This window comes from Ctenopharyngodon idella, chromosome 5 (assembly GCF_019924925.1).
Source record: "Ctenopharyngodon idella isolate HZGC_01 chromosome 5, HZGC01, whole genome shotgun sequence".
NCBI lineage: Eukaryota > Metazoa > Chordata > Actinopteri > Cypriniformes > Xenocyprididae > Ctenopharyngodon > Ctenopharyngodon idella.
In genome coordinates, this window is record NC_067224.1 from 15,151,210 (window position 1) to 15,172,406 (window position 21,197).

The following is a 21,197-nucleotide window of genomic DNA, read 5'->3' on the forward strand; positions in this document are numbered from 1 at the left end:
TTAACATATACAATATTTATGCTAAATATTAAAGCAATAAGTATTAATTTAATGTGTATTAATTTGTAATTAACAGTAAAACATTTTTCTGTTTTTTTTTTTTTTTTTTTTTTTTTTTAATGGTGAAGGGTCGATGGGACCTTTATTATGAAGCGTAAGTAAAGATGACGCACTATTGACGCGCGCTTCGTGTTTGGATACGTATGACGTTCTATGAACGTAGAATAGTTTTATCGGCAGAAATATTCTTAACAGTTTAACTAAGTTAATTTAAATCAGGGTGATATTTGAAGTCACTCATTAAAAGCAACGACCTCGAGTTATGTTGTAATAAGTGTAAATCTAGTTCAGAGACCCCAAGTGCACTCTTTGTGAACATGCTGCTGCTGTACAGGTAGATTTGAGTGAGACATTCAGAAACGCGAGCAGTGATGCTACAAGATCCAGCAGGTGTTATTATTGTTTTTGTGTTATAGAAGAGCAGCAATGCTGAAGCCCACAGCAGCCTAATGCATTAAAGGAAAGCTAATGCAAGTACATGTCCAGACGGCACAGACGGACAACTAGGTATTTTGTTGCTGTATGCATTTCATGTTGCCAGATAATCATAAACTGTATATTCTGCTTCGTGCTAATGCTTTACTTTTTCTTAATTTAGGTTTATTTATTTTATATTGAATATAGAGGGGCGTTTTAGGCATTTGTTTAAAAGAGTTATTGTTTATTACTACAACATTACAGTTGAGCAAATGAAACGAAAAGAAAGTAGGTACTGAATCAAAAAATGTACTCACCTAAACGTCTATTAAACAAAACACAGAGTCAATGTAAAAAAAATTCCATTCCACTTTTAATTGTAAAAGTTAAGTATGTAAAAATAACAAAGTAAACTTTCTATCAAGAGACTTTGTAAACCAACCACTTAGATGTTTTCAGTGTTAGATGTAAAAACAATGTCTTAAAAACGTTACATTTTAAATTCCATCTTGAAGTAAATGATTATGATTATACTGGCTTTTCAGGTTTCATCTTGTCTAAAATGGCATCGGATGACTTGCTTGCGAAGAGGGAAAAAATCCAGAGGGAGATTTTGGCTCTTGAGAGTTCTCTAGGTGCAGACAGCAGCATCATAGACCTACTGTCATCTGACAGCAACAGCGGTGAGTCACTGTGGAGATGCCCACTTAATCTGTGTTTTGGACCATCCTATCGCATTAACACACCCATGACGCCCACAAATGCTGCCTAGGTAGTAGATAGGCAGCTCACTGGGACTTGAGAAACAGCCTATCTTGGAAATAAATAAAATCTTATATTGCTGTATTATAGGCTAGATGTTCAATTTATGTGTGAATCATTCTTTTGAGTAAGTCCTTTCAAATTAATTGATTAAACTGATTCACAAAATGTTCTAAATGATTCCGTAGTGGACTATTGATGATTTAATGAAATCCTTACCTAGAATGGTCATGGAAAACCCATGGAAATTCATTTGACAAAAAGTTGGGAGCTGTGTTTTTGACTTGTGCTCTGTGTTAATGTAATATTATGTTTCCATGACAGATGATGAATCTGATGACAGTGGACCTGTGATTGAAGGAGTGGTAAGAATCTAGAAAGTAAATATAAAGCACCATAGAAATGAAATGTAATTATTATTATTTTTTTAATTCTTATATATTTGTAACTCTCTCTCAAAGCCCAATGACTTGGAGGCAGAGCGGCTGCGGATTCAGAGGGAGATTGAGGAGTTAGAGAATACACTTGGTGCTAATGCAGCACTGGCTGACGTATTGGAGGGTAAATAATATTAACTGACAGATTGACAGTGATTTTCATCAGCTTAAAAAATTAACTCTCATAGTCTCCATGGGAACTTTCTCTGAAATTAGTGGGTTGTTGCTTTTAAATATTTGATTCATAATCTGAAAGGTTCGTAGTATTTCATTATAGGGTCTGCTGTTTGAGTTATTAAATTGTTGTTGTTGTTGTTGTTGTTGTTGTTTTGGGGGGGGAAACAGACAGTGAACATGGATCTGATTCTGTGAGTTACCCCTTTGCTTCCTTCATACATGCTTATACTGCCAATTTTTTATATATATATTTTCCTCATTTTTTTAATGCTTTTAAAATTGTTCTACCTCCATTAGAGTGATGAAGACAGTGATGATGATAATTATGAGTTGGATCTCCCGCAAAATGTGGAGACTTGCCTGCAAATGAATTTGGTCTATCAGGAGGTCCTGAAAGAGAAACTATCTGAGCTGGAACAGCTCCTCAAAGAGAATCGACAGCAGCAGGTTAACAACAAACATCTGGGCTGTAGTTCATTGAAACAGAGTTTTCATGCCACTCAATTGCATGAGTTAAATTACACTATCACCAATTTAAAGCTGACTGTATCTCCACAGAAAGAGGTTGAGGCCCAGCTCTCTGGCCCAAGCACTTCTAGCTCCTCTGTACCAGGACTTCCCCCTCAGAAACTCTATCTTGGATACTTCATGAAGCCTTACTTCAAAGACAAACTCACCGGTCTGGTATGTTATGAAACTAATACTGGAAATCTGTACGTTTTTGTGGTGTCTGTGAAATCATGCATTTCAGAGTCATTGAAATTGAAATATTTATTCATTTCTTTTTATTTGCCTCCAGGGCCCTCCAGCAAATCCAGAAACTAAAGAGAGGCTGAGTCATGGTACCAGACCCATTGATGAGCTGAAAATAAGAAGATGTATGTTTTAAGACATTGTGCTTGCTTCTTGTTACTTGAAGATTTTTTTTTTATATATATAAAAATAAAACATGTGGTTATGTCTTTCAGGGGAGGGTTGGCAGAAGACTTTGCTGACTAACGGAGTCGCCAAAGACATTCTGAAAAGGATGCTACAACCCAAACTATCCAAGTGAGTTGCAGAAAAAGTTGACCTAAATATCTGGCTATTGTTGCGCTGTCTGTTCAGTTTGGATAAAAAGAGTTTTTTCTTTTAGAAATGCAAGTTTGCTTTTATCGTAATTTTTTGGATGTCATAGGCTGGACTATTTGAGTGCCAAGATGTCTAGAGCTGGGGATGAGGAAAAAGAGCAGTTGAAAAAACAAATGGAATTAATTGAGAAAGATATTGCAGAAATAAGGTAAAGACATTTTAAGTTTCTTGTCTCATAAATGATGTCCTGTAAGATTGTACCTACACTTCCATTCAAATGTTTAAGAACAGTAAGATTTTTTTAACATATATATATATGTGTGTGTGTATATATATGTGTGTATGTGTGTATATATATATATATATATATATATATATATATATATATATATAATATATGCACAAATAAATGCTGTTCTTTTGAACTTCCTATTCATCAAAGATACTGAAAAAAAAAAAAAAAGTGTCATGGTTTCCACAAAATATTAAGCAGCGCAACTGTTTTCGTAATAAGAAATAATAAGATAATAATAAATAAGAATTTTTTTTCTTGAGCAGCATATCACCATATTAGAATGTTTTCTGAAAGATCAAGTGCCACTGAAGACTGCTGCTATGCCATCATATAAATGCATTTTCAAAAACAATAAAAACTTTCAAAAGCAATAAAAAAAAAAAAAAAACCTTACAGACTCCAAACGTTTGAATGTTAGTGTACTTGTTGTGCAATAAAATGTGTAATCAAACCTAATAATATCGCCTTAGCACCCTGAAAGATGATCAGCTGGTGGGCAATCGCCATGATGATCATGACTGGGAGAAAATATCAAATATTGACGTAAGTTATGTAGTTGCAGCCAAATAAATTGTGCACTATCTTCTAACATAAGTTTCTCATTTTAAAAGTATGAAAGGACTTGTTTCTGTGTGATAGTTTGAAGGTTTGCGACAGGCTGAGGATTTGAAAAGGTTCTGGCAGAACTATTTGCACCCCTCCATTAACAAGTCTGTGTGGAAACAGGATGAGATCGATAAACTGAAAGGAATTGTAGAAGAATACAATTGCTGCCATTGGGACAAAATCGCAGAAGCTCTTGGGGTAAGGATAGAGAAATTCATGCACTTTCAAAATAGCTGCTTATGTAAATATATTGTGTGTATTATTGTGTATTATGGTTTTTAATATTTAACATCATGTTTAACAACACAACTTACCACTCATTTAATGCCTTTGACATATATATGTCTTGTTTTCTTTTGCTTTCCAGACGAACAGAACGGCTTTCATGTGCTTCCAGACTTACCAGCGCTACATTTCAAAGACCTTCAAAAGGAAAGAGTGGACACCGGAAGAAGACCAGGTCCTCAGAGACCTTGTTGAGAAAATGAGAATCGGCAACTTCATTCCTTACATACAAAGTGAGACAGTTGGGTCTTCTTGAGCTCTTGTACTGGATGTGGTGTATTTGTTTCTAAAACAGATCATTCTGACTCTGAAATCAAATTGGATAACTCACATTCAAATTAAAATAGGTGATATATAATGTAGACGTAATTCTTCTAAAAACAAATAGTAGAAAACCAGTAAGGGAACTATGAGGAATTCATTCTCACATGATGTGTTCTTGCATACACCTGCACTTTTTTAAAATAGTTTATTATACAGTTTGTTTTAAATGCAGGAATGTGACTTTTATGACAGGTTTAATTGACTGTTTACTATTTTGGAAACAAGAATGTATCATAGGAGCCATATATTTGTAATATTTATTATCTCCATAGTGTCATACTTCATGCCGGGCCGTGATGGATCACAGCTGGCATATCGCTGGACGTCTGTTCTGGATCCCTCTATAAAGAAAGGTCCCTGGTCCAAAGAGGAGGACCAGGTATGGAGCATAATTAATTTTTTTCATTTATCAGAATGTAGTTTGGAAAAGTGTGGAATTTGATTTTAGTAACTTCCAGGTCTGGATAAGTATTGGAGGAAAAAAAACAGTTTCCAGACTATTGCCCCTATTTAGTTTTCTAAATTTATAAAATTAAGAATTTCTAAAAAAATAAATTTATCATACAAGCAGAGAGTTTTCATGGCAAAAGTTTATTGATCCTTTAGTGATTGTCATACACGATGGAATGTATTCAAGGCGCACATTTTCATTACGCAAAACTGTTTGTCTTTACCATAAGCGAGTCTCTTTTGAACCGTACTAAACAAATGTGCGTGAGCCACTCAAACCAGCAACAGATAAAGGAGAAACAATCATGTAAATCCGATTGTACTTTGCTGTTTGGTGATCGTGCAACATCAAACCACATTTACAGTATCAAACTGGTGTGTCAGAGGTGAATATATACTGTACAGGTTATTAAGCGTTTTAGGCTCATGTAAGCGCATGTTACCACTTTGAGAAAACTAGTGGAAAAAAAAAAAAAAATTAAAAATACATTTATGTTAATTATGGTCTGAAATATGTACAGGTTTGGAAATTTGAGTCTGGAAAAGTATGAAATTTTGAAATGGAAAATGTGTAGGAGCCCTGTATAATAAATGACAAACAGAAGCTTTTGTAGCATATCCCATCACTGAAGACAGTTTTAATATCTGTTGCAGTCACACATGCAAGTTTTTTTGCTGTTTCTTAACCTGCTAGAATCACATGTCCCCATGTTAATTAATTTGACTAACTGCTCTCATACCAGTTATTACGGAACGCTGTCGCAAAATATGGCACCAAAGAATGGGGGAAAATCAGAATGGAAGTGCCAGGCAGGACTGACGGTGCTTGTCGTGACAGGTATGACTCATTTCAGATAAAGGTAAATTTATGCTCTGCATCTAATGTTTAAAATAACGTGCCTGAAATCATCTCCTAACTCTTAAATCAATCTTGCTGAATGGACTAGTGCTAGGTAATTGATATGTAAATATTAATATTTTTGTATCTTAGGTATTTGGATTGTCTTCAGGAGAATGTGAAAAAGGGGCCTTGGAGCGAAGAGGAGGTAGAACTACTAAAAAAAATGGTTGAGAAATATGGTGTTGGTAAGTGTTGTCCCTCTTATTTTTATTTACTTTATTTTTTTATTTTTTTGCATATTTGGTATATATACACTACCGTTCAAAAGTTTGAGGTCAATACAATTTTGTTTTTTTTAATAAATTAACTTGAGCACCAAATCAGCATTTAGAATGATTTCTGAAGGATCATGTGCCACTGAAGACTGGAGTAATGATGCTGAAAATTCAGCTTTGCCATCACAGGAATAAATTACATTTTAAAATATATTAAATCAGAAAACTGTTATTTTAAATTGGAATAATATTACAAAATACTACTGTTTTTACTGTATTTTTGATCAAATCTTTTGAACGGTAACGAATGACCATTACATCAAGGCTAGGTCAAGATGACTTATCATGACTAATTTAAATCATGTTTTGTTTCCATATGAATATGGAGCAAATATAACAAAAGTGTGTAAAAATGTCTTCAACATTTTGAAATGACTCATGCAAAGGGAATTTTTGAACCAACAGATTTTATTAAACATTGCAGCTTTGACCCACAATGGCAATGGTATTTTTCAATGTAGACACTGTCAGCCTTCAAAAGAGCTCTAACCACATGTATTGCTTTTTTGGCAGACCAAAATGTATCCATACTGTATCCTAATGACTCTATATTGTCTTTGTCTTTATCCATTGTGTATCATAATTTTCCAGGCAAGTGGAGTAAGATTGCCTCAGAGATCCCAAACCGGGTTGACTGCCAGTGCCTGAACAAGTGGAAATTACTGACAAAAGCTGTAAGTTCATTGTTCAGTCTTGTAGCTTTCAAAAGAAGATTAAATATCATAAATAATCATACACACTGTTTTCTTTTTTTAAGAGTCAAAATAAAGGCATAAAAAGAGAAATGAAGCCAACAACAATACAACAAAAAGCAAAAAGACGAAAAGTTTTGAGAAAAAAAATTAAAAAGGAGATGAGAACCTCCTCCAGCTCTGAGGATGAAAAAAAGATAAAGTATATGGACAGTGATGCTGAACCAGACGTGCCCTTAGTTGAAGCAATGGAAATAATACGAAAGGACTATGTACAGACAGATATGAAGAAATGGATACCTGCAAATGCAAACTTACTGGTTGTTTCTCAAGAAACTCTCAGGACAGTATGGGTCCGTCTTCCCACCAATGAGGAGGAGCTACAGTATGCCACTAAAGAATCTGAGTTGGGCCGCAATCGATCAGAGAAGAGCAAGTGTTCGAAAGTCAGGCCCGTTTTGGTGCGCAACACCGTCCTGAACCGCTTCGGAAACATTGAAAGAACTTATGTGGGTATGAATCCTGTTGTCCTGCAAAGCCAGGTAAGATGTTTTCTTTCTTCATTCTCTTTTCTTGTCAGATCAGTGCAGATTTATATGTTCTGCCATTTTTCTTTGTAAAATAAATTTCATTTCATGCATGCAGACTGACGATGAGAAGGCCATGATCAAGGTGGCAGAGAGTGATATTAGACTCTTCGTGCAGTGCAAGGGAACATCTGTAATAAAGGTGTGGTTAACAGAGATGATGCTAGATCTACATTTATAGTAAATAACATAAGGCCATTACATTATTAATATTTGTTTAAACATAAATGAAAATGGTTGCCACTTGGCAAAAGCTAATAAGATTTAAAAACTATAGCCTTATTCAGACTTGGTACTGTATACATTTCTTTGTTCTGCTGTACAGAAAGGAAGATATTTGGAAGAATGTTTGTATCCAAGCAGATCTCGCCCCCCGTTGACTACAATAGTATTTTTTTTTTCCTACTATGTTAGTCAATGGGGGGTGAGATCTGCTTGGTTACAAACATTCAGGTTTGGAAAAACTTGAAGGGGAGTAATTGATTCATTTTTGGGTAAACTATCCCTTTAAGGCAGCATATTGTCTTTATAATCATACTTCATGTTTTTTTAAGTAACATTTGGAAAATGTATTTACTTAAAAAAAAAATTGATATACTTTATATTGATAATATGTTTTTCTTTTCAAAAGAAAGTAAAAAGTCCAGCAAATAAAAAGAAAGTCCAGGAAAGTCAAGGAAATAATAAAAAAAGAAGGCCGGTTCAGGACATGGTCAGCCTTAAAAATGACCTCCTGAAAGCTATCACCCCATGGATTGGTAATGTGATCATGCCTCCCCCAGTGAAAGAAAATACACTTCGCGAAGGTACAGACCCTTGTTTGACTTCTGACAAAACACCTGAAAATATGTAGTTATAAGCAGGCCTGCATGGAGTTTGCACAAAAAATAAATTTGTATTCCTTAATCAAATTTGCACTTCTTCTAAAACGACTTGTGTCAGGCACACTACTGGATAACGATACCATTAGTTAAAGTGATGTTGAAGCAATGTTTTAGCAACTTCAGATATCATATCAGAAGTTTAGCTTTTTTTTTTTTCTTTCTTTCTTTTTTTTTTTTTATGCTTCACTACCAAGGTATGTCTCATTATGGAACTAAAATGTGAACCACAATTTACATTGACTTTAGTGCATTAAGTGTTAGTATTATAATGTTCAGATTCCAAGTGGGCCTAGTTATAAGCGAAAAGTTTAATGCATATGTTTTTGTTGTCAATAATTCATCAATAATCACTTTACAGGTGATATTGTTGGAATAAAAGCAGAAGACATCCCTCTTCCTAAGACATCAATGCTTGTATTTTTTATCAAAGTAAGCCTAACATCTTGGTCAACATTTATAATGAAATAAAAGAAACGAAGATTGCAGAGTTTCACATAGTTTTGTGTTATGTCTGAAAACAGGCTTTTCACATAGATGTCATGGGTTGCAGAAATGTCATTGAAATTCAGCAAGAGAAAGGCATTAAGGTATTTATCAATCCAGCATCTTACGTTTATTAGCGTAGTTGTCATACTTTGTTGTAGGGCTGCCCTTGGATTTTCTAGTCGACTAGTAGTCCTTCATTTAAGCCATTAGTCGACTAATAGTCACACATTTATGATATTAATTTAATTACTTGAATATATATACTGGTGGGTGGCATCGGAAAATATGATAGCGGATTGCCAATTCCTGTGGAGTTTAGATGACTATTAGGGGGCAGCCCTAAATAAATACATAGTTTTTTGAAAAGAAATTAATATTTAGAAGATTAGGGTTCTATCAGTGTTGTCAATTGTTTTCTCCTGTCTCCTCTTTCCAGGAGCCTATTGCTGTATGTAACCCGACAACAGGTATCTCCGTTTATATTTATCCATTTTAAATTTTTAAAATAAAGTAGCAAAAATACACATATCCAAAGAGCTCTGGTTATTTCTGTCAAATCATGCTTAATGCTATTATGTCGTTCCTAAGGTTATTTAGGTCCTCCTAAAACAGTGGCAGTGATGCTTCAGGAAGGAAAGAAGAAAGCTGAACACAAGAAACCTGCAGAACCTCCTCAACATCCACCTCCCCTGCAGCCAGTTCATCATCTTAACACTCCTCAGCTGCCAGTCAGGCAAATGATGCCCCCTGCTTTGATTCATCCCAACAATCTTGTCATTACACAGCCAAACATGCAGGAGGCAGTGAAACCTTTAATGCCTAAAGGACAGAAAGTATCACTACTACTACAGTCACCACCACAAGCTATGTCACCAATTCCTCTACCGGTAATACAAGGGACACCTCCAGCACAACCCATTACAACCTCAGTGTCCACATCACCAAGTGAAGAGGACTCAGACTGCGTCAGATCTATGAAACGCATCCGCAAACCTACTGAGAAAGTCCAAGCCCTAATGGAAGAATCAAAAGCTAAAAGTAGCAAAAAAGTGTCACAGAAACAAAAAAAGAGCAAACACGCTGTTTTTCCGACTATTACATTGCAGACGCAGCCAGTAAACTGGATTCTTACCCCCACCAGTTTGGTACAAGTAACTGGCCCACTTTCTGCTAATATCCCAAGCAACCAGACACTGATTGTGCCAAACAGTTCCCCCCTAAATAACAGTACTTGTCCACTTACCTCAACCAATTTATACCCATTATCATCTGCCCCTGTTGTTGCTGCTGCTTCTGTCAGTCCTGCCCTTATAAGTTCTTCTGTCTCAGATGCCTCCAGCTATACCCAAAAGACTTCCTCCTCTATGAACATTAGCCCCAGAGGTAATAATTCAGGCATCCAGATGCCTCCTTCAACTACTACTAGTTTAGTACCGAACCAAAGTATGCCACATAGTGTTCAGGGGTTGTCCCAAGCACCTACCAATGTTGACCAGAAAGGTTCTCATGTTGAAGCTACAAAGAACTCATCAGACTCCTCCTCTGATGAAGCCATTGTAAGGCAATATAAATCATCTCCATCAACTGTTCCCAGTGCATCTCATGCTGTTTTCAGTGTTTTTCCAGTTCCCTTGACTGTGCAAACTTTGACTAGTGGACCAACAAATGAAGTGGCAAAGCCTTGTGGTGTTTCTGAAAATGGCTGCTTTCCTGTGAAAACTAGTCAGCTGCCAACCATAATCCAACAGAACAGTTTACCCATCACAATATTGAGCCCCTTTTGTGCTCCTAGAAGACCTCTCCGACCTCTGGTTCCTGCACCTCAGATTGCAGCTCCATCACCTCAGATTGCAGCTCCATCATTTCATGTTGTAGCTCCATCCCCTCATGTTGTAGCTTCATCACTTTATGTTGTTGCTCCATCACCTCGTGTTGTTGCTCCATCACCTCGTGTTGTTGCTCCATCACCTCGTGTAGTTGCTCCATCACCTCGTGTAGTTGCTCCGTCACCTCGTGTTGTAGCTCCGTCACCTCGTGTTGTAGCTGCATCACCTCGCGTTGTAGCTCCATCGGTAGTACCTCAAATCACAACATTAAATGAACCATTGATCCCTATTTCTGATCTTCCCTCTGATGGTGTGAGCTTCGATCCTCACTTGATATTTCCTGAGCAGTCATCTGAAGTAGATGACTGGATAAATGGGAAAGGTGGAATCCCGATACCTCATCTAGAGATGTCTTTGCCTTACCTTCCACCATCTGCTGCCAGCATCAAAACACTGACTTGTTTGCTCAAAGCTAAACAATCTCTGCTTACATCTGCAGTGAAAAAACTGCCAGTTGAGTATCAAAATGGCATGGGAGAAGAAGCTCAAGTAGCTGCCATCCGCAAAATGATTGCAGAAAGGTTTGCCTCAAATCCAGCATACCTGCTTTTCAAGGCTCGTTTCTTGTCATGCTTTACCTTACCAGCCATTTTGGCCACTATAAACCCATCTGAGAAATGTCAGTCAGAAAACACTAGTGATGAAGATGAGGACTTACATTTACTACAGAGGAAAAAAAGCGTTCAGTCACCGGCTGCAGTAAGTTGCGCTTAACATTGAAGTAACCTTTGTTTGTTTGTTTTAGTATATTTTGCTAATGTATTTTTCTCTTTCAGAGGATTGAGCTTAACATGAATGAAAACGAAGCATCAGCAAAACAGTTCTCAGGAATCAGTACAAAAAGGCAAAAGAGTCGACGTCAAGTTACATAAGATTCATCAGTTGTTTAATGTCCATACCATGCTATAGCAATGAAGTGCTAATGGCTTTAGATTCTGTTCAATCTGACGTTTTATTAGTTTAAGGGACCAGTATGTGTTCATTGTACTGATTTATTTTACTCCATCCATATGTTTTGTTGTAAGAACATGCGTCCTGGCAATTTTCTTGGGGAAAAAAAAGACAGAATTTTGCACTGAACTATTGTAAATTATTCTTAAAATATTTTATGCTTTTGTTGCTGTTGTTTTTTGAATAAATTATTTAGAATTGTGAAATGTCTTGTCATTTATGTTTTTGTATTAGGCCTATAAGTGTTTATAGTTTTTATGCTTTTATATTATGTGATCATAATGTGCAACTTATAGAATCAAAAAGTGACATTTTTGAAAATCGTAAATTTATAATATAATGTTTCGGTATGTTCAATACCACTCTATAAAAGTATGGCATTTCTAGAGTTCTTTAAGGTACACACAGTAGTTCTCAATTTATTAAAAAAAAAAAAAAAAAAAAATTTAAAAAATGTGTTTGTTCATGTACACTCACGTGAGATGAACTCCTGTCATATCAGTAGCCTGATAAAAGCTGTTGTATTTTATGTGAGCTGGAAGCCTCACAGATGCTGCCAAGTTAAGATCACAGAGACACTTAACACTGAATAAATAATTCATGGATGACTGTCAGTTCTTTAGAAAATGTCTTTACATCTTTACTTTATGTACTGTATTCATTCTGCAGCCAAACACTACAGCAAGTGCATTTCAACACAATTTATTGTGAAATAGAGGGAAATTAAAAAAAAAAAAAAAATGCACTGACAACTGGAAAAGGGGAACTTATGCCACCGCAGTGCTCAGTGAACTTCATTTCCTATTTGAGTTTAGAGACCAGCCAAATGTGTAATGTGCATTTGGCCATAAAGCTTCCTATCAGACAACTCTTGTCAAGCCAACAGAGAGCTAGTGTCAGTCATGTCTGATGGCACAGGAGTTTTGGAGGTGGAAGATGATGATGAGTGCTGGGCACAGCTGGAAGACTACCGAATGCTTCTCATCAAGACCATTGAGCCCTCAAGGATAACGCCTTATCTGAGACAGTGTAAGGTGCTGAGTAGCGAGGACGAGGAACAGATCTACAATGACCCCAGTCTGGTTATCAGACGCCGAAAAGTTGGTAAGATGTGTCAGACCACCTAAAGTTATGTTATGTTATGTAAACATTAAATATTCAAACATTAAATATGCTAAAAAATGTTGTTGACAGGGATATTTACTGTGAAATGAAGTTTTTTATCTTATTTTCTGAGCATATACTATCTGAGCAGATATTTATATAGAGCTTAGGAATGACTATTTTTATTCGCTTGTAGGGGTGCTGCTGGACATATTACAAAGAACTGGCCTGAAAGGATATGAGGCATTTCTAGAGAGTTTGGAGCTAGACTACCCAGATGTGTACCGTAAAATCACTGGCAAAGAGCCTGCTAGGGTCTTCTCCATACTAATTGGTAAGTTGTAAATTTTTTCAAATGTATTATGTCATGTAAAATATACTTTAGTCACATATTTTATGCAAAATGATAATTGCTCTGATAACTGCTATCATCATCGGCCAAAGGAGAATAGATTTTGTTAAATATTGCCAGGATTTTTCTCTGAAGGTACTCCAAGGAGTCCTTAATAGGATCGGATATATAAAACATATGGAATTTCTTATTTGCTTATATTTACATAAGATTTTTAATCATTAAATAATTTCTAAATTTCTAAAGATTTGTTAAGCTTTTTAGCAATAACACAACTGTTGATCTGAACATCAGCACCGTTGTGATTCGCAATCGGCACTATTCCACAAAAAAAAAAAAAAAAAATTCAAACCAACAGCACAATTGCAAGTGTGGTATTGCTTTTGCTTTTATAGGCCTACATTAAATATATTAAACACAAGATTTTTAGTTACTTTGTGTATTTTTGCACCGGCAAATATATAATTCTAAACATATTCAACCGACACATCTCCAAGCAACACACTGTAGCATTTAATTCCTGAGTGAATCAGAATTTATGAACGATTTGGTTGAATAAATGATTCAACGACTCACTCATAAAGACAGTAGGGCCCTGTCCCAAATGGCACACTTCATAGCACTTTCGGTCTTGTGGACTGACAACGGCTGCCACGTGCGTATGTCCGTAAAGTCCATGACACCGTAGGGTGTCCCATTTGTCAATTTTAGGTCTCAGAAGGGTGCTCGCGAGCGCCCCCTTTGTGGTCAATATGCACCCTCGATGCACACTTTTGCTGAGCCCACACTGGTGTGAGCTCCGCAGCAGACATCTTCCCGACAGTGAAGGTGGCATTACATCACGAAAGTGCGGATTCATAGGAAGACCGTGAGCGATAGGTGTATGACATTACCACGAGAGCGATTAGAGAGTCATATTACTTTGATGTCATACACCGATTGGTCTGCGCAGTGCTGCTTCAAGTCAAACACACATAGTGGCTACATCCGAATAGGCATACTTCCATACTATATAGTATGTGAAAAGAGTAAAATGTCTGAATTCACAGTATTCATAAAAGAGTAGGCAAACAGTACCCAGTACTTCCGATGAGATTCTGAAGTGCGCATCTGATGGACACTTTACTATCCCATGAGGGCAAAGGAGAGGAGTTGTGAATGGCAGTGAAGCGACGTCACTGTAGGTCATGTGACAGTAACAACATGACCAATGTAGTATGCCTGGATTACATTAATTCTACACATTTTCATACTATATAGAACATACTTTTTACCAGTTTATGAAGTAACTAATTCAAAATAAGTAGGTCTACCTACTCAGAACATACTGTATGTGATTTTTGACGCAGCCATTCACATTCATTCATTCCTGAATGAATCACTGTTTTGAACAAATCCGTTGAATGGATGATTCAATGACTCACCCATAAACATAGCCACTTGTCGCCACCCAGGGCCGTAACCACCATAGACATTGAGGGGGACAAGTCCCCCCCAATATTTGAAATTCTTGCACTGCTCAGCTGCACTTTATTACAGCACCCTGCATGTTGTTAGGATGACAAAAAGTTTTAAAAGTTACATTTTTAGTCTGGTCTGTCTTAGCAGTCTAAGAACGCTCGTCAATGTCAAAATGATTGAGATGGCCAATCAAATTAAAAAGTAGGCGGGGTTTACGTTCTCTCTTTGCTCGTGCACAGTCTTCACAGCACAGACGGGCGCGTTAATCGATCGCTTAACGCCGTTGCAGAGGTTCTATTTTTCCGGTAAAATCACAAAACAGATGCACACAAACATGTCCCTGCTCTTGATATACATCTTTGATTTTAATGAGGAAAAAAAAAAAACTATGCGAGGGCGGATTAGAACATGCAACCTTTGATACTGTTAACAAAATATCTACTACTAGACCATTAGGGAATTTAAATATTTATTGAGGAACAATATATTTATTCACTAAACTGAAGAATCTCGGAACTAAAAGTGAATCGTATTGTGAAACTATCACATTAAAAATGAGTTCTCAATATACTATTGAAATTAATTTCTGGTCGTAATGTTATTTTTTTTTCTGTTATTATTTATTCTGTTATTTTTCTGTTTAACTGTTATTGTACATATCTGATATAGCATTGTATTAGCAGCAGTTTCGTTCACTGTTTTGTTTCTTTATACTTCATTTAAAAAAAAAAAAAAAAAAAAAAAAAGGTCCCCCCCAATGTTCAAGACGTGGTTACGGCCTTGTCGCCACCTACAGGTGTAACAATGTAAACTGCAGAAAGAATCGCTGAAAATTCCCTACCAGGAATGCTGAGTCTGTCTGGAAAGCACACAGATGCAGTGTGATGATACAAACAGTAAAATGTCCCTGTGCGGTTAGAGCTACGCTCGTCGATTAAATTTGACTAGCCTATACCAAAACTGTTTTATAAAATGCAGTACTGTTAGTATTCTAAATAAAAATGAATACAACGTGTTAGAGGACAATATTAGCTTTTTAAACTGATGTTCCAGGAGCGTTGCTAGAAATTTTGGGCCACTTGACTATATGAATTGTCCTTATGAAAACCTCTGGTTTATATAACTCTCTCTGTCCACCCAGACACTGCCGGGGAATGTGGCCTCACTCAGTTCCTCATGAGCGAGGTGTCTCGCCTACAGAAGCTCGCACAGGATGAACGAAGGGCACGTCACGAACTGTCTGCGCAGGCAGCAGAGCATCTAGACAGCATCCGCCAGCTGCAGCTGCGTGAGAGCGAGCTTCACAAACAGCAAGATCGTGTGCAACGCATCCGAGAGGAGCGTGAGCGCATATGCGAGGAAGCTCGTAAACTGAGAGACGAGAATTACCGACTGATGCACGATCTGACCCGACTGAGCGAGGAGAAGAACAGCGCTCTCATGTGTAACAGAGACCTCCAACTCGAGGTGATCAGTCATTCCATCAGGATTCAGGAAAGCCTGTCAGGAACATGTTCAGGTCATAGTTCAACACAAAATGTAAAGATAGAAATAAGAAATTTAATGCATTTATTTATGTGCATTTATGGTTACAAGCGTAATGTTGATGTTGGGGGAAGGGCAAAGATGAAGAAAGTAGCCTATTAGATTTGATATAAGATATTGTTTTTCTATTTAATTTTATCTTTTTATTTTGACTTTTCTCTCTTTGTATTTATTTCCCTCCGTTTTGGTCCTTTCTATAAGATTGAGAGATTGAAACACAGCTTAATGAATGCAGAAAGTGACTCAAAGATCCAACGAAAAAAGACAGTAACTTTGAAAAATGCTATGGAGCAGAGGCCGAGTCCAGAGATCATCTGGCAGATGCAGAGAGAAAATGATCTTCTTACAGCACGTATACAAGAACTTGAAAGTGCTTCCAAGGTAAATCAGCCTCACTTACCAGACTACACTAATCAAAATATGAGTAAGGATAACTGCACAACACAATTCATTCATACAGGTCCGAACTCTGGAGCACGAAAAGTTTGATTCACAGTCATTAGAGGATTTCAAGCAACAAAGTCAGGCACAACACCAGGAGCTGGTGAATGATCTCTACAATCTAAAGAGAAATCTACATGACGCAGAAGAGTTGCGTGATAAGGTAGCATTTGTTTAATACATTCATATTGGACATTATTTAAATCAAAGTATTAATTTAAATTTACTTTAAACTAATACTTTTTTCTACTTTTTTAATTTCCTTTTAAATTTAAGTATCGAGAAGAGAAGGATGAGTTGGCACTGAAGTGCGCAATACTAAGAAAAGACTCCAAAATGTATCGTGATCGAATGGAAGACATTCTGAAGCAGCTGGAAGAGGTGATCAAAGAAAGAGACAAGGTATCAAACCTTTGCATGACAGAGCATATAGCAACATCATGTTGTAATGTTCGGCCTAGCCTACACCGGCAACACTAATTTAGCTGTTTCTCGCAATGGACACCAGAATTTAGAGGGTTTCACAGGAAGCACCAAATTATTGTGAGTTTTGGTCACACGTCACTTAAGGTGTCTGTGATAGTGTCAGATGATTCCTTCCTAAATTGCGAAGTACCAGGAGTTTCCTTGACAATAAAGTACAAACAGTTAAGATTGTTGAATAAATAAGATTTATATAATTTGGGAGTTTGTCATCTGACCAATATTGTGAGACACTTTTTACTTATACAGCCTCTTACTATATTATAAATTTAAGGAAGACAAGGAAGTGTAATAAAATGGATTTTTTTAACAAAAAGATAGACAAGAATAACTATCCTCTACTAAATGAATACCATGAATGAATAATGAAATAAAGACAGCAATGTCTTCCAATCCCTGAAGAGAAGATTCTGAAGTTGGCGCAGAGGGTCCTCAAAATGGGGGAGCACAAGCTTGGTCGTTGTTAATGTTTCTGTTTCCGAACTCCCAGAAATTCCATTCTTGCAGAACTTCCTTGTTTCTCAGTTTAGAGCGTCAGAGTCTTTTCCTTGAGTTCAAGTTTGAGAGTTTCAGTTACACTTTATTTTAAGGTGATGTAGTTACATGGTACTGACTCAAATAAGTACTGAGTGATATTAATTAACTACTTGTACTTACTATAGAGTTACAGTTATGGTTAGTGTTTGGTTTAGGGTTAGTTACTATTAGGGGTGTAAGAATATATTGTGTCACAATATATTGCAATACAAAACTGCAACAATATGTATCGTGGATAGTGACAGTATGCATTGTGTATAGTTCACCCAAAAAATGAAAATTAATGTGTGAGAAAAAATTCAAGTTTACAGAGTTTTAGTGTCAGTTCTACATTGAACTATATATATAATGTTGAATATAATGTATAATAATGCAATGGGGGAATATTTATGGGTCCTGATAATGCCAGTCTTGTGTTACCAGTAAAAAGTGGCCTACATTATTTTAAATATATCTAGTCAATGACAGAGTGCAAGCACATTCGTATTTTTTCTGTACTTTCAGCTCCAGAATCATGAATATTTTTATTCTGGTATCAGCATTGTCCTGTGTATTGGGTTACCAGCACAAAGGCCAAGCCTATTCATTTCCACCCCCAATGTAATACCAAATTTAGCATTTTAATCAACAGTGCATTTTTTGTTAACCTTTTTCCATATGTCTTGAAGTTCACAATAATATCGTATCATGAGTTCAGTATCTTGATATGTATCGAATCATGACATGAGGGTATCGTTACATCCCTAGTTGCTATTCTTCATAATTTACTGTTATTACTACAGTAAGTACATATAGTAACGTGTAACTACATCACCTTAAAATAAAGTGTTACCAGAGTTTCTTTTAGCAACAACCACAGCATTTAACAACAGGTTACTACAACAGTCTCCGGAGCAGGATAAATTAGCAAATTGGCACATTTCCATTCTAGCATTCTGATTGGCTATTGTTGTCAGAGAAGGCCACAGTATGGCCCCCCTCTGCTGTGAGGGTTATTTGCTTAATTTAAGTTCACAGTTAATTCACTTTTCAAACCAATTCCAGATTAACCTAAGCATTGTTCAGAGTCTCTGTTTTCATTGTCCACAGAAACAATTTTCCACAAATTTGTTGCCAGCCTGTTCGCCTGCTGTTCACTACAATGTCCACCTTATTTTTAATGAAAGCGGCCATTTGTAAATTAAATATGCCTGGCTTCCAGTGTCATCTGCTTCCAGTTATTTTTAGCTGTACAAAACAGCTTGTTATGCTGCTTGATATTGCAAACTGGAATTTCTTACGATAGCAAATAGTTTCACCGTTTACTGCACTTTTTTTATTCTTCTAGTTATTTACCTATAACAGCTAATAAATCAAAAGTCTCGCACATTCACAGAAAATAGCTTTCTTTTGCATTGTAAAATAAGATGGATATTTTATGGACATTTTACATTATATGAACGCCAATTTTATTAAATGTGCCTGTTCTATGCATTTCATTTACCGCTACAATTGTATGGCACTGCCACAATTGATAGGCTATTTGTACAAGAGAGGAGTACCATTTGGAGAACTCAAAAAACCTCCAAGACAAGGACCAGTACCGCAAACAGATCCGGGAGATGGGAGAACGTTATGATGAACTTCAAGTCCAGTTGTTTCGAACTCAAGGAGATGTTCTTGCTCTTCAAGCAAAACTTCGCAAACAGAAAAACCCAATTCAAGTGGTATGTACGCTTGAAAACCATTACATGTATGAATGGAAAAATGTATGACCAAAATGTATGACCACTGGGTTACAGTTTATAGTGAATAGTAAGCTGGTTATGATTTGTTTTATTCCTCAGAACTCAGAAGAAAGCTCTTTGCTTAGTTCATTTGAGGTAATTTTAAATAACTTTCTCTTAAACCAATTTAAATGTAAAAACCCTTCAGAATTCACTGCTGATACAAAGAACATATTATATTGGTCATCAACAAGGTTGTTTACTTTTTATCCACAGATGAAAAGTCAGACTAGTGAGGAGGAGTCCAGAGAGAGGGGTGAAAAGGGTAACGTTCTCTGATTTTCTCTATCAGGCCTCATGCTCAAAAATAGATTGTTCTCATTTTTTAAGCGTTGTTCCTTTTTTCTCACACAGATATGAGTGAAGAGTCACAGAGCCTAACATCTGGCGAGTACAATTTACCTGTAGGTATCTTTGTTGTGAATGTTTATGCATTCATTGTATAAAATGAAAGTGGCTTCATTTTTTTTTTTTTTGCATTTTTCATGCTTGCAGTCATGTCTGTTTACCGAGAGGAAGTTCTCTGAAGAGGACGTATCAAGCAACTGCAGACTTAAAGGAAAATGCAACTTCCATTATAGGAGGTAGTTTTTTATTATTCTTTCATAACCACAATTTAACCATTTAATTGAACTATTAAATTTATTTATTAAGGTAATTACTATGTTTAAGATCTTAATTAAACTGAGTGAAGCAATACTCCTAATGTGTTCTTGTACAGGAAACGTGCTTTAAGAACAAAAAAATTCACAGACAAAGAGAATGTGCAGTCCATCCTGGACAACACTACCGAGAGTGATACAGACGGGATGTGACATACAGCTTTGGACAAGAAGAAATTTGGCCTTTTTTGAAAGCATATTAAAGGAGTCATGAACTGGATTTTTTTTTTTTTTTTTTTTTTTTTTTAATTATTGTATAATGTTTCTTGAGGTCCACTTATAATGTTAATATGATTTTTACATCAAAAAATTGTTAAATTTGGAAATAAATGGATATTTTCTACCCTGATTTTAGCCCTCTGATTTGAACGCTCTGTTTAAAGGGGCGTGTCTGCTGTGAGACTTCAGTGTAAACACCCACTGCTGTGATTGGCTGACATCTTTGCAATTAAAATAAGTATTGCATGTGGAACTCTCTTGAATACTTTTACTACATTTTTACTATTACAGCTGTCGAAATTAACGAATCGTGAAAAATGTTGATTATTGCATTATATTTAGATCTATTCCCATCCCATGGAAGGTTGCAGTGATGAAGTAAAAAATACTTTAAGTACTAGGATTATTCATTATGAATTTAACCGTCATTACCTGTTTAAAAATGAAATACAGTATGTTACAGTTTGCAGGGTCCTTGCTGGTTGCAGAACAGTTGGTACAGCCTGATTTTTGAGCAAAAGTTTTTGGGCAAAGCCAGTATCGTATTGCGACTTGTTCTCAAAACAGTCGCTGGTAACATGTATACAAACACGCAAGTCAACCCTGATGTGAATAGGATGTTCATTAAAAATAAACTGAATCCATTTTTCTCTGACATCGGTATCCTTCGGCAGCTTATGCAAAGATTATGTTTTTCCACAGCCAGGAACAGTACAGCATCTTCCTGGCATCACAGTCTTGTTATTATCACATTCTTAATGTACACAACTAATTTAGGTCCACTCGCTGCTCATCGACTGAACACCAGTGGGTGGGAACAATTATGCAATGATGTAAAAGTAGCCATTGTTGTCTTGCTGCAGACAAGGCATGTGCCCCTGTGACGTCACATGCCACCTCGGATCCAAACGAAGCTTTTTTACAGCTTGACTATATATATTATGCATTTTTATTGATGATGAGGACGTTTTAAGTTATGGAACTTGCAGGATGTATTAATGGTACAAAGACCTCTTATATGCCAAAACATCAAGGAAAATTTGATTTCTCATGTCATGACCCCTTTAAAATACATTTTAAT

General features: G+C 36.4%; 2 protein-coding genes across 5 annotated transcripts; both read left to right on the forward strand.

Moving 5' to 3' along the window:
- Positions 1 to 162: 162 nt before the first annotated feature.
- snapc4 (small nuclear RNA activating complex, polypeptide 4) lies at positions 163 to 11,752 on the forward strand. Of its 4 annotated transcripts, XM_051892648.1 has the most exons (26): positions 165 to 394; positions 477 to 567; positions 1,023 to 1,160; positions 1,564 to 1,604; positions 1,701 to 1,800; positions 2,022 to 2,044; positions 2,151 to 2,300; positions 2,412 to 2,537; positions 2,653 to 2,731; positions 2,822 to 2,903; positions 3,031 to 3,132; positions 3,690 to 3,762; positions 3,859 to 4,023; positions 4,193 to 4,343; positions 4,707 to 4,813; positions 5,628 to 5,722; positions 5,876 to 5,970; positions 6,652 to 6,734; positions 6,818 to 7,294; positions 7,398 to 7,481; positions 7,971 to 8,145; positions 8,582 to 8,652; positions 8,745 to 8,810; positions 9,146 to 9,176; positions 9,298 to 11,294; positions 11,372 to 11,752. In XM_051892648.1, exons 3-26 carry the CDS (start codon positions 1,040 to 1,042, stop codon positions 11,465 to 11,467), a joined length of 4,590 nt encoding a protein of 1,529 aa, XP_051748608.1. In that variant the 5' UTR covers positions 165 to 394; positions 477 to 567; positions 1,023 to 1,039; the 3' UTR covers positions 11,468 to 11,752. The 4 variants fall into 4 exon arrangements, with proteins under 4 accessions (XP_051748611.1, XP_051748608.1, XP_051748609.1 ...); XM_051892649.1 differs by having other exon boundaries at positions 175 to 567; XM_051892650.1 differs by lacking the exons at positions 165 to 394; positions 477 to 567; positions 1,023 to 1,160; ... (3 more) ...; positions 2,151 to 2,300; positions 2,412 to 2,537 and having other exon boundaries at positions 2,989 to 3,132.
- A 581-nt stretch (positions 11,753 to 12,333) lies between these two features.
- card9 (caspase recruitment domain family, member 9) lies at positions 12,334 to 20,369 on the forward strand. Its single transcript, XM_051892661.1, has 12 exons — positions 12,334 to 12,650; positions 12,847 to 12,984; positions 15,605 to 15,930; positions 16,210 to 16,389; positions 16,469 to 16,612; positions 16,726 to 16,851; positions 18,987 to 19,175; positions 19,296 to 19,331; positions 19,452 to 19,500; positions 19,590 to 19,639; positions 19,731 to 19,819; positions 19,957 to 20,369. Exons 1-12 carry the CDS (start codon positions 12,449 to 12,451, stop codon positions 20,048 to 20,050), a joined length of 1,623 nt encoding a protein of 540 aa, XP_051748621.1. The 5' UTR covers positions 12,334 to 12,448; the 3' UTR covers positions 20,051 to 20,369.
- The last annotated feature ends 828 nt before the right edge of the window (positions 20,370 to 21,197 follow it).